This window comes from Salvelinus alpinus, chromosome 22, assembly GCF_045679555.1.
Source record: "Salvelinus alpinus chromosome 22, SLU_Salpinus.1, whole genome shotgun sequence".
Taxonomy (NCBI): Eukaryota; Metazoa; Chordata; class Actinopteri; order Salmoniformes; family Salmonidae; genus Salvelinus; species Salvelinus alpinus.
Window position 1 is genome coordinate 28,727,406 of NC_092107.1, and position 17,296 is coordinate 28,744,701.

Sequence of the window (17,296 nt, forward strand, 5' to 3'; positions counted from 1 at the left end):
CACTTTATTTTAAGAATGTGAAATGTCGGAATAATAGTAGAAAGAATTATTTATTTCAGATTTTATTTCTTTCATCACATTCCCAGTGGGTCAGAAGTTTACATACCCTGAATTAGTATTTTGTAGCATTGCCTTTAAATTGTGTAACTTGGGTCAAACGTTTTGGGTAGCCTTCCACACAACTTCCCACAAGAAGTTGGGTGAATGTTGGCCCATTCCTCCTGACAGAGCTGGTGTAACTGAGTCCGGTTTGTAAGCCTCTTTGCTCGCACACGGCTTTTCAGTTCTGCCCACAAATTTTCTATAGGATTGAGGTCAGGGCTTTGTGATGGCCACTCCAATACCTTGATTTTGTTGTCTTTGCCACAACTTTGGAAGTATGCTTGGGGTTGTTGCCCATTTGGAAGACCCATTTGCGACCAAGCTTTAACTTCCTGACTGATGTCTTGAGATGTTGCTTCAAAATATCCATACATTTTCCATCCTCATGATGCCATCTATTTTGTGAAGTACACCAGTCCCTCCTGCAGCAAAGCACCCCCACACCATGATGCTGCCTCCCCCGTGCGTCACGGTTGGGATGGTGTTCTTCGGCTTGCAAGCCTCCCCCTTTTCCCTCCAAACATAATGATGGTCGTTATGGCAAAACAGTTCTATTTTTGTTTCATCAGACCAGAGGACATTTCTCCAAAAAGTACGATCTTTGTCCATGTGCAGTTGCAAACCAGAGTCTCGCTTTTTTAGGGTGGTTTTGGAGCAGTGGCTTCTTCCTTGCTGAGTGGCCTTTCAGGTTATGTCGATATAGGACTCGTTTTACTGTGGATACAGATACTTTTGTACCTGTTTCCTCTAGCATCTTCACAAGGTCCTTTGCTGTTGTTCTGGGATTGATTTGCACTTTTCGCACCACAGTACGTTCATCTCTAGGAGACAGAACGCGTCTCCTTCTTGAGCGGTATGACAGCTGTGTGGTCCCATGGTGTTTATACTTGCGTACTATTGTTTGTACAGATGAACGTGGTACCTTAAGGCATTTGGAAATTGCTCTCAAGGATGAACCAGACTTGTGGAGGCCTACAATTTTTTTCTGAGGTCTTGGCTGATTTCTTTTGATTTCCCCATGATGTCAAGCAAAGAGGCACTGAGTTTGAAGGTAGGCCTTGAAATACATCCACAGGTACACCTCCAATTGACTCAAATTATGTCAATTAGCCTATTTGAAGTTTCTAAAGCCATGACATCATTTTCTGGAATTTTCCAAGCTGTTTAAAGGCACAGTCAACTTAGTGTATGTAAACTTCTGACCCACTAGAATTGTGATATAAATAATTATAAATTATAAATAATCTGTCTGTAAACAATTGTTGGAAAAATGACTTGCACATGCACAAAGTAGATGTCCTAACTGACTTGCCAAATCTATAGTTTGTTAACAAGAAATTTGTGGAGTGGTTGAAAAACAAGTTTTAATGACTCCAACCTAAGTGTATGTAAACTTCCGACTGTATGTAAATAAAAAAAATTAAGTAATTCTGTTTCTTATTTTTTATAAATTCGCAAAAATGTCCAAAAACCTGTTTTCACTTTGTCATTATCCAGGCTGCATCACATCCGGCTGTGATTGGGAGTCCCATAGGGCGGTGCACAATTGGCCCAGCGTCGTCGGGGTGGACCGTCATTGTAAATAAGAATTTGTTCTTAACTGACTTGCCTAGTTAAATAAAGGTTAAATAATAATAAATACATAAATTATTGGGTATTGTGTGTAGATTGAGGATATATATATTTTAAAAATTCATTTTAGAGTAAGGCTGTAACGTGACAAAATGTGGAAAAAGTCAAGGGGTCTGAATACTTTCCGAGTGCACTGCATGTGATCTGTGTTTCATTGATCTAATACTGTATGTTCCTGAGAGAGAGATTGGTCGAGAGAGGCTTGAGAGTTCAGGAATGGGGGTTGTGAGTTGAGTTCTCTGTCTGACGTGTGATCCCCCTGGATCAGAACAGGAAGTCATGGAGAGAGGGCAGGTCATAGACTAATGAACTTCACTTCCTGCCTTTCACCAGAGAGAGTGTAGGCGGCTTTGATCACTGATACCTGTTTGATGATGTCTAATGCCTGTATGGATTCAACTTCATATGGGGGGGTGGACTATGTGTACATATAACATTCAGGCAGAGTTTCTGTACCTGTGTGTGTGTTTGTGAATTGAATGTCCTGCACTGTACTGTGTAATAACTCATTGTTAGTGTACTGTGGTGTGTGCAGAGGCGGGACAGGACAGGGGGTGTTGTCGGAACGGTTGCTCTCTCTTGACCCTCTTATCAGTCCTCCCGCCTCTTTATCTGCCCTTATCTGCTTGCGTGTGTGGAGAAGGGGGGGGGCCTGGCCACGTGCTGGCTCTCTGTCAAACCCTTTTGAACTCCTGACTCCCACATGCTTATCTCCCATTCTCTTAAAAGCCAAAGCCTTGTTTCAGCTTGTCACAGCAGGTCGCAAAACTTCTGCTTTATTTCTCTCTGCTCCGTGTGTTTGTTTTAGAGAGTGTACTGATTAGTCAGTGGAAGGCTTTCCTGCTGGAGTGTGTAAGTGTGTGTGTTAGCGCACGTGGGCATTTTTGGGTGTCTGTATCCTTTGTATATGCCTTCATGATGTAATCGCTTTATATGACATGTAGATAATCTGGTCAATTTTTAGCCCATGAGCCACTAGATTATCCTCTCAGATGAAGATCACTTTGTTGGTCAATTGCACATAAGGTCCAACCGAGGCAATGGCATCTAACATTTGATACCAGCAACCCTGATCAGTGGCGGAACCAGAGTTTTCTACATGGGGTGTTCAGGGGGTGGCCAAGGCTACTTCAGGGGGTCCATAGTCCATGACAGAAAATAGTGTAACCCTAACCTGGCATCTAAGGAGCATTGATAATTCACTTAACCCGGAGTTCTTCAGTATGGCAGATAGTGTGGTCCAAAAAGGTTACTTCACTAGAAATCTTTAACATACTATGAATAGTCAGTGTCTCTACCTCGGAACTGCAGCTCTCTCTCACTCACTCACTCACTCATTCACTCACTCACTCACTCACTCACTCACTCACTCACTCACTCACTCACTCACTCACTCACTCTCTCACTCTCTCACTCTCTCACACATTGTACTGTACTCACGTACTGGAGAGACTTGGGTCACTGTTTTCATTAATATATAATCTGGGTCTATAAATGTTGTACATCCAAAATATTTTCAGAAAATAAAGCTCAAGCACCAAGTAGATAAGATACCATTTGTGTGTTACATAAATTGAAAAAAAGTACATTTGCAATTTGACATACCAGGCATCAAGCAGAAATGGACTTGAAAAATATAAATAATTTTGGTGCCCATCAATATTACAAATTTACAGTATCATATTTATGCTCATATATATTATGTTAACTAATAGCAAAGAAAAGTTTGGGAATTGACCAAATTGATTCTGTGTGACATGATACCCTTTGGATTTATCTTTTTAGAACGTCAGTGTACTAGCTAGTACACAGTGCAGGTTTTAATCATGAGCAGAGGGACCGCCTAAGTGCCAAATTATCCTAGGTAGATTTATAACAGCATAATTCTGCGGTTCTGGTGAGAACTGGAAAAATGTTTCACAAACTTATCCATGTTGAGGGAGCGTGCCTCCTTGACTCAACACTGAGGATTCCGAGTTAACCTGTCATCAACCATTGTTGTCCTAAGGTGGGTTTTAATCCGTTTTAAAGCTGAGAAGCTTCTCTCGCAAGAAGCACTGCTGACTGGTGTAACAACAGAAATGTTACAAAGTCGAAATAGCTCATGGAAGACCTCTTTATAAGGTTCTAGAAACACAACAAAGTCAAGGAGAGTAGACGGTCTGTCCCTTCCACTTTTCTCTCTACTATCAAGAAGCCGCTTGGTTTGGTGAACCTCATGTTTGAGGTCCTCTAAATCTGACTCAAAGGTCTGAGCAAAGGCAAACAGAGGCTCCTCATTCAAGAATGTTGTACTCTTTGGGTTGAGAGACGGGACCCCTTGCATTGTTTCACAATTCTTCTTTGAAAAACACCTCTGCAGCTCAGCTGTGAGACTGTCAAGCACCTGATAAAAGATTGCTCTTTGGAAGCTCTCACCATCACTTTGGTCACTATTTTTCTGTCCTACAGTGCTCATCATCAATGAGTCGTGAAATCTTAAGCTTGTTTTAGGCTGTCTTTTACATACTGTTTGTCCACTTATTTTGCAGTGCTCTGCAATCTCTTCAACCTCTTTCCATAGTTCTCCAAAGTAACCCTCACTTCTGTAGTCCTGCAATGTGTCTGTAAGGTCACCTACTAGATCCACAGCCCTTGCTAGGTCAAGAGAGCTTGATTGGAGCATGTCAGAAAGACATTTGGCATCACCAAGCACTTTACAAAAGGTAACCAAAAGCCCAGTGAAATGTAAATCTATCTGAGAAAGAAGGTCGCTTGCCTCCACTGATCTATCACCACTATTTTCTGATATCCTGTAGCACTCTCAGAACTGCTGGAATCCTGTCCCTCAGATTACGGCATGCCATGTATATGCATGCCCACCTCCACCTTACATCCGTAAGTCTCTGTAGTTCCCTGGGCTGCTGCTGTGGATACAGCTCTTTCTGAACTGCAAGCCATTTGAGATGAACGTACGAGCCAGATACAAAGTTATGAAGATTCTGCAGGAGAGCAAAACAGTGAACAGCCTCAGGCACTGATTTTACAGCATCGACAAGAACCAAATTCAAACAATGTGCATTACAGTGCACATAAAATGCAAATCTTGCACTGTTTTTAATCCGTGCAGACACACCAGAATGGTTTCCGCTCATGGCGGATGCACCTTCATAGCCTTGCCCCACAACATTATTTCTGTAGTCCAGACCATGTTTTTCAAGGCAATCAATGATCATTTTTGTGAAACCTGCTGCATCTAAGCTTTCAGCTGACTGAAAGTATAAAGAGCTTTCATGGATGGTCCCGTTGTAATAGTACCTCACAACTAAAGACATTTAATCAAAGTTATTTATTTCTTTAGATCTTTGGTTTAATCAGCAATTACACTAAAAACTTCAATTTCTTTTACTTCTCTTATTATTTAACTTTGTACCATCTCAGCTAAGCCCTCAAGAACTTCGTTCTGGATTTGGTGGCTTGTGTACTTAGCATTGCCACATGCATTCATCCTTTTCTCTATTAGAGGGTCATGCTTTGCTATTTATTCTAAGATTGTCAAAAAATACCCTTGTTGTGAGAGTCATCAGTCTCTCGATGACCTCTCTGTGCTATAGTTAGAGTTGCAGTTACAAGGAGCACAAATGCAATTGTTTTAATGTAAGTACAGTTTTCCTCCACTTTCTTTTTCCGGTCCTCATTTATGACATCTAACATTGACGAGTTGCTGTCAATAGCCCTTTATGCTGATTCCAAGCATACATAGAATTGATATGATGCTCTGCCTTTGAATGGAGCTTAAACCCAGAATCTTTAAACAGCGCCTTTTTCCAGTTACAAAAACCTGACTATGATGTGAAGGCAGATTCAGGTGTATTGGGCAGAGAAAAATGCCTACAGGCGAAACAATAAGTTGAATCTTGACATACAGAATATTCAAGCCATGAATTGTCCTTATAGCAGAATCTGTTGAAAGCCCTTTTCCTAGTACTACGCTGAGTTCTGAGAAACGTTTTCAAACACGCTGTACAGGACCCTCTTCTCTGGATCTTGAAATGTCTGAAATACACGTTAAATAATGTTTCATATCTCTATGAAAATGTATAATTAAGGGATCCACAAGATTAGATACTAACAGCCGCTAACTAAAATGTGTAGTTTAAAGTATAGGCCTGGCCTACCATTGGGTCCTTTTGGAACAGAAGTCTGATATCTCTCCCTTTTTTTATGTTTAAAAAAATGCAAAAATAGGCTACTAGTTACCCCACATTAGCTAAACATTCGTATACTGTAACTTACGACACTGCACTGTATATGAGTGTATTACTAGCACAGAGGTAAACATAATGTTAGGCTACATTGGGAACCGATCTCTCTTATCTGATTAACTGTCTGTTGATGGAGCCAAAGGTCTAAAGTTAACTTACACAGCGACTCAACTTTCATAAAAGTTGTTCAGGAAACCTAAACCCGATGCTAAACTTTAAAACTTACTTCAAATATGATGCTTTCGCCAATCGCGAAATATTCTCTCTTCTTCTGTATGTTCTTCTTATTCTTCTGTATCTCGCAACCAATGTTAATATTCTCTCTTCCTCGTCCTCGATTTGAAAATGCACCGCCGAACATCAAAATAAATGCTTCTTTCAACAAGAGGTGAAATGAGATGTCAAACAGCATCAAACTGCCAGTAGCTGTCACGCCCTGACCTTAGAGAGCCTTTTTATGTCTCTATTTGGTTTGGTCAGGGTGTGATTTGGGGTGGGCATTCTATGTTTTGTTTTCTATGATTTTCGTATTTCTATGTTTTGGCCGGGTATGGTTCTCAATCAGGGACAGCTGTCTATCGTTGTCTCTGATTGGGAACCATACTTAGGTAGCCCTTTTTCCCTCCTTTGGTTGTGGGAAGTTAACTTTGTTTGTGGCACATAGCCCTTAAGCTTCACGGTTGTTTTTGTATTGTTTTTGTCGTTATTTCTAAATAGAAGGGAATATGTACACTCACCACGCCGCGCTTTGGTCCACTTCTTAAAACGGCCGTGACAGTAGCAAATGAGGGTGGCACCCCGGACACCCCTCTGGCTCCGCCCCTGACCCTGATGCCAGCTAACTTCCTGTCAGATGTTTTGTGTCCAGTTGCTGGCTTGCTGCTAGGCAACCTGCCTGCCACTATTAGTTAAGAATGAGATAATCCGGTCAAGCCATGAGTTACTAGATTACCCTCTATTAGTTATCAATTAGTGTTTGTTGCTGATTTGAGAGATTTATATAATGTTCTGTGTATCAATAATATGATATGGCCTGACATTACCATAAAACTAGAATGTGTTTTACAGTGAAATATCAATGAAGAGCAGAGAATATCTGTAATGAAATTCACGGGCTAGGCCAAAGTCCATGAACTTCCTTTAATGAGCTTTGTGGCATTTCCCTCCTCTTCTGTCTGTGAAGCAGGAATATAGTTATTCTAATAATGAGAACTGTATCATTTTTATTGCACATAGCTGTACGGCCGTTCCAGATCTATAACTGCGTCTTTATTCGGTCCTGATAACCCAGGGTTTAGCTAAATTTAGTGGACACATTTTCATATGTTGCCTGTCTTGCAAATTAAATTTGTTCTATGAATTTTGACTATAACCAATGCTTTATTTCTCTCTGCCTTTTTCTCCTTTTCACTCACTCTCTTTCTCTCTCTGTCCCCCTCTTCCTGTCATTCTCTCTACCTCTCTGTCCTCCCTGCAGGTTTCGGCTTTGTAACTTTCGAGGTTGAGGACGTTGTGGAGAAAGTATGCGAGATCCACTTTCATGAAATCAATAATAAAATGGTGAGTGGCTCTCGCTTTTCAAATGGTGGACGGTGCGTTGCTGGCTGGATTAATATTTGATTTTCTCTTTAGCACAGCGGGAACGATGGCAGGCACACACACACACACACACACACACACACACACACACACACACACACACACACACACACACACACACACACACACACACACACACAGACACACAGACACACAGACACACAGACAGGTTTTTAGGGATATGGAGTCAGTGGTGTGCACTGTGCACCGATGACCACACACCATGAAATTGTGTTTGTGAGTCGTTCCTGGCAGAAGGGCAAAACAACCTGTCCCTACCTCACGCAAAACCACCCTGCAAATCAGGCTGGAACAGGTATCCATGTCTGTGAAAGCTGGTGGTATTATAAAAAAATAAAAAAACATTAAACCTATCAGTCCAGGCTGTTTCAATGCCACACCTGATGTCAGACCTGGTGTTGATGTTTATTCTTAATCTTCAGTAGTGGCAGTGTGTTTCCAGTAGACTGATTTCGGGTCAGGGTTAATGGCCTGTTGACCAGGTAGTGGTGGGGGTAGGCTGTGAGCAGGCTGGCTGAGGCCCAGGATGGCGAGGCAATGGTGTGCAGAGAGGATGAGGGTGGTGGTGGTGGTGACGCCTGGGTGTAGCGTTAGCCTACGCTAGTTGCTTGTCACTCATGCAGCCTGCTGTGGCTCAGACAGTGCAGTATAGCAGCGTAGGGGGAGCGTATCAGACCCTGCATGGCTCCATATCCTGACCTGCCGTGCACTGACAACTCTCCCTCCTTAGTCAACATACCACGTCTACACTACTTTCTTTCCTTAGTCAACACTACCACTACTACACTACTCTCCCTCCTTAGTCAACACTATCACTACTACACTACTCTCTCTTCTTAGTCAACACTACCACTACTACACTACTCTCCCGGCTTAGTCAACACTATCACTACTACACTACTCTTCCTTCTTAGTCAACACTACCACTACTACTCTACTCTTCCTTCTTAGTCAACACTACCACTACTACTCTACTCTCCCGGCTTAGTCAACACTATCACTACTACACTACTCTTCCTTCTTAGTCAACACTACCACTACTACTCTACTCTTCCTTCTTAGTCAACACTACCACTACTACTCTACTCTTCCTTCTTAGTCAACACTACCACTACTACTCTACTCTTCCTTCTTAGTCAACACTACCACTACTACTCTACTCTTCCTTCTTAGTCAACACTACCACTACTACACTACTCTTCCTTCTTAGTCAACACTACCACTACTACTCTACTCTTCCTTCTTAGTCAACACTACCACTACTACTCTACTCTTCCTTCTTAGTCAACACTACCACTACTACTCTACTCTCCCTCCTTAGTCAACACTATCACTACTACACTACTCTCCCTCCTTAGTCAACACTACCACTACTACTCTACTCTTCCTTCTTAGTCAACACTACCACTACTACTCTACTCTTCCTTCTTAGTCAACACTACCACTACTACTCTACTCTTCCTTCTTAGTCAACACTACCACTACTACTCTACTCTTCCTTCTTAGTCAACACTACCACTACTACTCTACTCTCCCTCCTTAGTCAACACTATCACTACTACTCTACTCTTCCTTCTTAGTCAACACTACCACTACTACTCTACTCTCCCTCCTTAGTCAACACTACCACTACTACACTACTCTCCCTCCTTAGTCAACACTACCACTACCACTACTACTCTACTCTCCCTCCTTAGTCAACACTACCACTACTACTCTACTCTTCCTTCTTAGTCAACACTATCACTACTACACTACTCTTCCTTCTTAGTCAACACTATCACTACTACACTACTCTCCCTCCTTAGTCAACACTACCACTACTACTCTACTCTCCCTCCTTAGTCAACACTACCACTACTACTCTACTCTCCCTCCTTAGTCAACACTACCACTACTACTCTACTCTTCCTTCTTAGTCAACACTATCACTACTACACTACTCTCCCGGCTTAGTCAACACTATCACTACTACTCTACTCTCCCGGCTTAGTCAACACTATCACTACTACACTACTCTTCCTTCTTAGTCAACACTACCACTACTACTCTACTCTTCCTTCTTAGTCAACACTACCATTACTACTCTACTCTCCCTCCTTAGTCAACACTATCACTACTACTCTACTCTTCCTTCTTAGTCAACACTACCACTACTACTCTACTCTCCCTCCTTAGTCAACACTACCACTACTACACTACTCTCCCGGCTTAGTCAACACTATCACTACTACACTACTCTTCCTTCTTAGTCAACACTACCACTACTACTCTACTCTTCCTTCTTAGTCAACACTATCACTACTACACTACTCTTCCTTCTTAGTCAACACTACCACTACTACTCTACTCTTCCTTCTTAGTCAACACTACCACTACTACTCTACTCTTCCTTCTTAGTCAACACTACCACTACTACTCTACTCTCCCTCCTTAGTCAACACTATCACTACTACTCTACTCTTCCTTCTTAGTCAACACTACCACTACTACTCTACTCTCCCTCCTTAGTCAACACTACCACTACTACACTACTCTCCCTCCTTAGTCAACACTACCACTACTACTCTACTCTCCCTCCTTAGTCAACACTACCACTACTACTCTACTCTTCCTTCTTAGTCAACACTATCACTACTACACTACTCTTCCTTCTTAGTCAACACTACCACTACTACTCTACTCTTCCTTCTTAGTCAACACTATCACTACTACACTACTCTTCCTTCTTAGTCAACACTACCACTACTACTCTACTCTTCCTTCTTAGTCAACACTACCACTACTACACTACTCTTCCTTCTTAGTCAACACTACCACTACTACACTACTCTTCCTTCTTAGTCAACACTACCACTACTACTCTACTCTTCCTTCTTAGTCAACACTACCACTACTACACTACTCTTCCTTCTTAGTCAACACTACCACTACTACTCTACTCTTCCTTCTTAGTCAACACTACCACTACTACTCTACTCTTCCTTCTTAGTCAACACTATCACTACTACACTACTCTTCCTTCTTAGTCAACACTACCACTACTACTCTACTCTTCCTTCTTAGTCAACACTACCACTACTACTCTACTCTTCCTTCTTAGTCAACACTACCACTACTACTCTACTCTTCCTTCTTAGTCAACACTATCACTACTACACTACTCTTCCTTCTTAGTCAACACTACCACTACTACTCTACTCTTCCTTCTTAGTCAACACTACCACTACTACTCTACTCTTCCTTCTTAGTCAACACTACCACTACTACTCTACTCTTCCTTCTTAGTCAACACTATCACTACTACACTACTCTTCCTTCTTAGTCAACACTACCACTACTACTCTACTCTTCCTTCTTAGTCAACACTATCACTACTACACTACTCTTCCTTCTTAGTCAACACTACCACTACTACTCTACTCTCCCTCCTTAGTCAACACTATCACTACTACACTACTCTCTCTTCTTAGTCAACACTACCACTTCTACACTACTCTGATCTCCCTCCTTAGTCAACACTACCACTACTACACTACTCTCTCTTCTTAGTCAACACTACCACTTCTACACTACTCTGATCTCCCTCCTTAGTCAACACTACCACTACTACACTACTCTCCCTCCTTAGTCAACACTACCACTACTACTCTACTCTCCCTCCTTAGTCAACACTATCACTACTACACTACTCTCTCTTCTTAGTCAACACTATCACTACTACACTACTCTCTCTTCTTAGTCAACACTACCAGTAGTACACTACTCTCTTTCCTTGGTCAACACTACCAGTAGTACACTACTCTCTTTCCTTGGTCAACACTACCACTACTACACTACTCTCTTTCCTTGGTCAACACTACCAGTAGTACACTACTCTCTTTCCTTGGTCAACACTACCAGTAGTACACTACTCTCTTTCCTTGGTCAACACTACCAGTAGTACACTACTCTCTTTCCTTGGTCAACACTACCAGTAGTACACTACTCTCTTTCCTTAGTCAACACTACCACTACTACACTACTCTACTCTTCCTTCTTAGTCAACACTACACTAACCCTACTCTCCTTCCTTAGTCAACACTACAACTATTACACTACTCTCCCTCATTTGTCAACACTACCAAGAGAGTAGCGTAGTAGTGGTAATGTTGACTAAGATGAGAGAGTAGTGTAGTAGTGGTAATGTTGACCAAGGAAAGAGAGTAGGGTAGTAGTGGTAATGTTGACCAAGGAAAGAGAGTAGAGTAGTGTAGTAGGGTAGGAGGAAAAGTAGTGTAGCAGTGGTAGTGTTGACCAAGGAAAGAGAGTAGTGTACTACTGGTAGTGTTGACCAAGGAAAGAGAGTAGAGTAGTAGTGGTAATGTTGACCAAGGAAAGAGAGTAGTGTAATAGTGGTAATGTTGACCAAGGAAAGAGAGTAGAGTAGTAGTGGTAATGTTGACCAAGGAAAGAGAGTAGAGTAGTAGTGGTAATGTTGACCAAGGAAAGAGAGTAGAGTAGTAGTGGTAATGTTGACCAAGGAAAGAGAGTAGAGTAGTAGTGGTAGTGTTGACCAAGGAAAGAGAGTAGAGTAGTAGTGGTAGTGTTGACTAAGGAAGGAGAGTAGGGTATTAGTAGTAGTGTTGACTAAGGAAAGAGAGTAGGGTATTAGTAGTAGTGTTGACTAAGGAAGGAGAGTAGGGTATTAGTAGTAGTGTTGACTAAGGAAGGAGAGTAGGGTATTAGTAGTAGTGTTGACTAAGGAAGGAGAGTAGGGTATTAGTAGTAGTGTTGACTAAGGAAGGAGAGTAGGGTATTAGTAGTAGTGTTGACTAAGGAAGGAGAGTAGGGTATTAGTAGTAGTGTTGACTAAGGAAGGAGAGTAGGGTATTAGTAGTAGTGTTGACTAAGGAAAGAGAGTAGGGTATTAGTAGTAGTGTTGGCTAAGGAAGGAGAGTAGGGTATTAGTAGTAGTGTTGACTAAGGAAGGAGAGTAGGGTATTAGTAGTAGTGTTGACTAAGGAAGGAGAGTAGGGTATTAGTAGTAGTGTTGACTAAGGAAGGAGAGTAGGGTATTAGTAGTAGTCTTGACTGAGGGACATTAGTGTAGTATATTACTGCAGCAACAGGAAGTGCAGCAACAGAAAATTTTAATTATTGTGTGGATTATAATTAATGGACATTTTTATAGGGGTTCATACATGTTTAGTTAGGGCAAATCAAGTCTGACATTTTCAAGTGGAAATTACAAACTTTAAGATCCTTTATAAACCTCAAACAACTGGGTGATGAAATTCAGGTCTTACGTTATGTAGTAGTTCCCTGACACCCAGTCTCAGCCCCCCAGACAGACCCACAGACAGACCCAGTCTCAGCCCCCCAGACCCACAGACAGACCCACAGACAGACCCAGTCTCAGCCCCCCCAGACCCACAGACAGACAGACCCACAGACAGACCCCCAGATCCACAGACAGCTCCCCAGACCCACAGACAGACCCACAGACAGACACAGCAGCCGTCCAACCACAGATACAGCACAGATATTGACTTTCACATGATAGTGCATCAAATGCTCTCATTGTTCAGCCAAGCCCCATTGCCCATCGACTGGCTGTATTAAATTGGGCTTTGGGGGAATTGCATGCATTGTTTGCATCTTTTGGGGAGGTTAAATAAGAGAGAAGGATGAGAAAAATGAATATTTCCATCCCCGGCCTGCTTCAGTATTACCAGCTCCTGTCTCCATAAAATGATAACTCTGTTTGTGGAGCTTCCTGGTTGCTGAGGTGTTGGAGGAGCAACTGGGAAATAAATGACTGAGAGAAGGTATGAAAAGTGGGATGAAGCAGAAGAATGTTTTGTGTGAAAAAGCGGTGTTGGATGGAGTCCCGCATCCTCTCTTTCTTCCCTCTTCTAATCTCTGATGCTGTTTTCAGAGTTTCTCTTTGCCAAAAGGATAAAAGCTACCTTGGAGGCATCGTCTGCTAGCAGCCTGTGCATTTGTGTGCGCGTGTATGTACGTGCGTCTGTGTGCGTGTGTATTTGACTAATATTCAGCAATAACATTATAATGATTATGTTGTAAATGGCACACCCTTGGAAGTGTCCACCAGGCCGTAGCCCTCGTGCAAGAGATGCTTTACAGCCACCATTTCACAAACCCACCATCTGTGCACCCTTAACCCTCAGCTTTTAAGAGGGAAGGGGGCCATCTCAGTCTCCATCTGTACTTCCTGTGTAGAGCTATCAGGCATGACCCAGGCATTGACTCCTCTCCTCTCCTAGTGAGTGGTTTTGACTGGGACTTACAGGACTCTGCATTACATTTACATTTAAGTCATTTAGCAGACGCTCTTATCCAGAGCGACTTACAAGTTGGTGCATTCACCTTATGATATCCAGTGGAACAACCACTTTACAATAGTGCATCTAACTCTTTTAAGGGGGGGGGGGTTAGAAGGATTACTTTATCCTATCCTAGGTATTCCTTAAAGAGGTGGTGTTTCAGGTGTTTCCGGAAGGTGGTGATTGACTCCGCTGACCTGGCGTCGCGGGGGAGTTTGTTCCACCATTGGGGTGCCAGAGCAGCGAACAGTTTTCACTGGGCTGAGCGGGAGCTGTACTTCCTCAGAGGTAGGGAGGCGAGCAGGCCAGAGGTGGATGAACGCAGTGCCCTTGTTTGGGTGTAGGGCCTGATCAGAGCCTGAAGGTACGGAGGTGCATCAAGAGATGATGTTACCAGGCATCAGTGGCTCAGTGCCAGTATATGGGTGAGGCCCTACTCTGAATGCCAGCCGCTCTGGGCCGAACCTGTTTGATACCCACTCTGGGTAGCAGTGGTGTAAAGTACTTAAGTAAAAATACTTTAAAGTACTACTTCAAATGAAATGTTATAGGTCACATACATGTGTTTAGCAGATGTTATTGCGGGTGTAGCATGATGCTTGGGCTTCTAGCTCCAACAGTGCAGTAGTATTTAACAAGTAATATCTAACAATTTCACAACAATACACACAAATCTAAAGTAAAGGAATGGAATTAAGAATATATAAATATTTGGACGAGCAGTGTCAGAGCAGCATTGACTAAGATACAGTAGAATAGAATACAGTATATACAGTTGAAGTCGGAAGTTTACATACACTTAGGTTGGAGTCATTAAAACTCGTTTTTCAACCTCTCCACAAATGTCTTGTTAACAAACTATAGTTTTGGCAAGTCGGTTAGGACATCTACTTTGTGCATGACACAAGTCATTTTTCCAACCATTGTTGACAGATTATTTCACTTATAATTCACTGTATCACAATTCCAGTGGGTCAGACGTTTACATACACTAAGTTGACTGTGCCTTTAAACAGCTTGGAAAATTCCAGAAAATTATGTCATAGCTTTAGAAACTTCTGATAGGCTAATTGACATCATTTGAGTCATCATTGAGTTCATCCTTGGGAGCAATTTCCAAACACCTGAAGGTACCACGTTCATCTGTACAAACAATAGTACGCAAGTATAAACACCATGGGACCACGCAGCCGTCATACCGCTCAGGAAGGAGACGTGTTTTGTCTCCTAGAGATTAATGTACTTTGGTGAGAAAACTGCAAATCAATCTCAGATCAACAGCAAAGGACCTTGTGAAGATGCTGGAGGAAACAGGTATAAAAGTATCTATATCCACAGTAAAATTAGTCCTATATCGACATAACCTGAAAGGCCGCTCAGCAAGGAAGAAGCCACTGCTCCAAAACTGCTATAAAAAAGCCAGACTATGGTTTGCAACTGCACATGGGGACAAAGATTGTACTTTTAGGAGAAATGTCCCTGGTCGGATTAAACAAAAATAGAACTGTTTGGCCATAATGACCATCATTATGTTTGGAGGAAAAAGGGGGAGGCTTGCAAGCCGAAGAACACCATCGCAACCGTGAAGCACGGGGGTGGCAGCATCATGTTGTGGGGGTGTTTTGCTGCAGGAGGGACTGGTGCACTTCACAAAATAGATGGCATCATGAGGATGGAAAATGATGTGGATATATTGAAGCAACATCTCAAGACATCAGTCAGGAAGTTAAAGCTTGGTCGCAAATGGGTCTTCCAAATGGACAATGACCCCAAGCATACTTCCAAAGTTGTGGCAAAATGGCTTAAGGACAACAAAGTCAAGACATTGGAGTGGCCATCACAAAGCCCTGACCTCAATCCTGTACAACAATTGTGGGCAGAACTCAGTTACACCAGCTCTGTCAGGAGGAATGGGCCAACATTCACCCAACTTATTGTGGGAAGCTTGTGGAAGGCTACCTGAAACGTTTGACCCAAGTTAAACAATTTAAAGGCAATGCTACCAAATACTAATTAAGTGTATGTAAACTTCTGACCCACTGGGAATGTGATGAAAGAAATAAAAGCTGAAATAAATAATTTTCTTCTATTATTCTGACATTTCACATTCTTAAAATAAAGTGGTGATCTTAACTGACCTAAAACAGGGAATTTTTACAAGGATTAAACGTCAGGAATTGTGAAAAACTGAGTTTAAATGTATTTGGCTAAGGTGTATGTAAACTTCCGACTTCAACTGTACATATGAGATGAGTAATGCAAAATATGTAAACATTATTAAAGTGACTAGTGTTCCATTATTAAAGTGGGAAGTGATTTAAGTAGTTTTTTTGGGTATCTGCACTTTACTATTCATATTTTTTACAACTTTTACTTTTACTTCACTACATTCCTAAAGAAAATGTACTTTACCTCATACATTTTCCCTGACACCCAAAAGTACTCGTTACATTTTGAATGCTTAGCAGGACAAAAAATGGTTCAATTGACACACTTATCAAGAGAACATCCCTGGTCATCCCTACTGCCTCTTATCTGGCAGACTCACTAAACACAAATGCTTTGTTTGTAAATGGTGTTGGAGTGTGCCCCTGGGCATGTGTACATTTTAAAAACAAGAAAATGATGCTGTTTGGTTTGCTTAGTATAAGGAATGTTTTATTATTCATACTTTTACATTTAAATATCCTAGCCCTGACAGAGCTCTGACATGTGGAGAGGCTGAGAAAGGAAGAGAGGACAAATAGAGCGGTGAAGGAAAACTCTGAATAGGCTTTTTGTATTCCTCTTCAGAATGGACAGACTGGAGTTCTGGCCCAAAAACTGCGGCCCAGGTTTGACTGACTGCCTGGATTTGTGTCAGTCTGTTTAGCCCTGACACTCACACCCCTTTCACACTCTCTCCAAATCGCTTCATACAAAACCAAGACCAAGCCTTATCCCCCCCCAAATGTTTTATATATCCTTTGTCCGGTTGTACTCGCTGAGCTTTGCTGCTTTATTGTGCTGTGACGGTAGAATATAGGTGTTTAACTGGAGTGTGGGGCGCGCAATAAAGCTGCCCCGCCACTCAGGATAGTGTATAAAGGCCTGTTCGAGGCAGACTGAACCGTGCCGCTTTTGAACACACGTAGAGGAGTGGATCGATCCTGGCCTGGGATAAACCCTCCCTCAGGTACCACCGAGACAGGAAAACTTAGAGAGAAACACAGTCTACTGTAGCAGTGCTCTTTCGTAGATGCACAAATTAGGTAATTATACCCTATCCTTTCTTTCAACGGATCTGAACTGGATGTGAGACTAGCGGTGAGGGTTGTATGTTAACTGTCCATTCTTACACCGTCCTCATAGATGTCAACATTTAACTGC

At 42.1% G+C, this 17,296-nt stretch overlaps 1 protein-coding gene across 9 annotated transcripts in view; it reads left to right on the forward strand.

Moving 5' to 3' along the window:
• The window catches only part of LOC139549367 (RNA-binding protein Musashi homolog 2-like), a 302,329-nt gene that overhangs the window by 211,970 nt on the left and 73,063 nt on the right, over positions 1-17,296 (forward strand). For all 9 annotated transcript variants that reach the window (XM_071359809.1, XM_071359808.1, XM_071359810.1 and 6 more), the window contains exon 8: positions 7,456-7,538. In XM_071359809.1, coding sequence (XP_071215910.1) covers positions 7,456-7,538 — 83 coding nt within the window. The remainder of the gene's footprint in view (positions 1-7,455; positions 7,539-17,296) is intronic.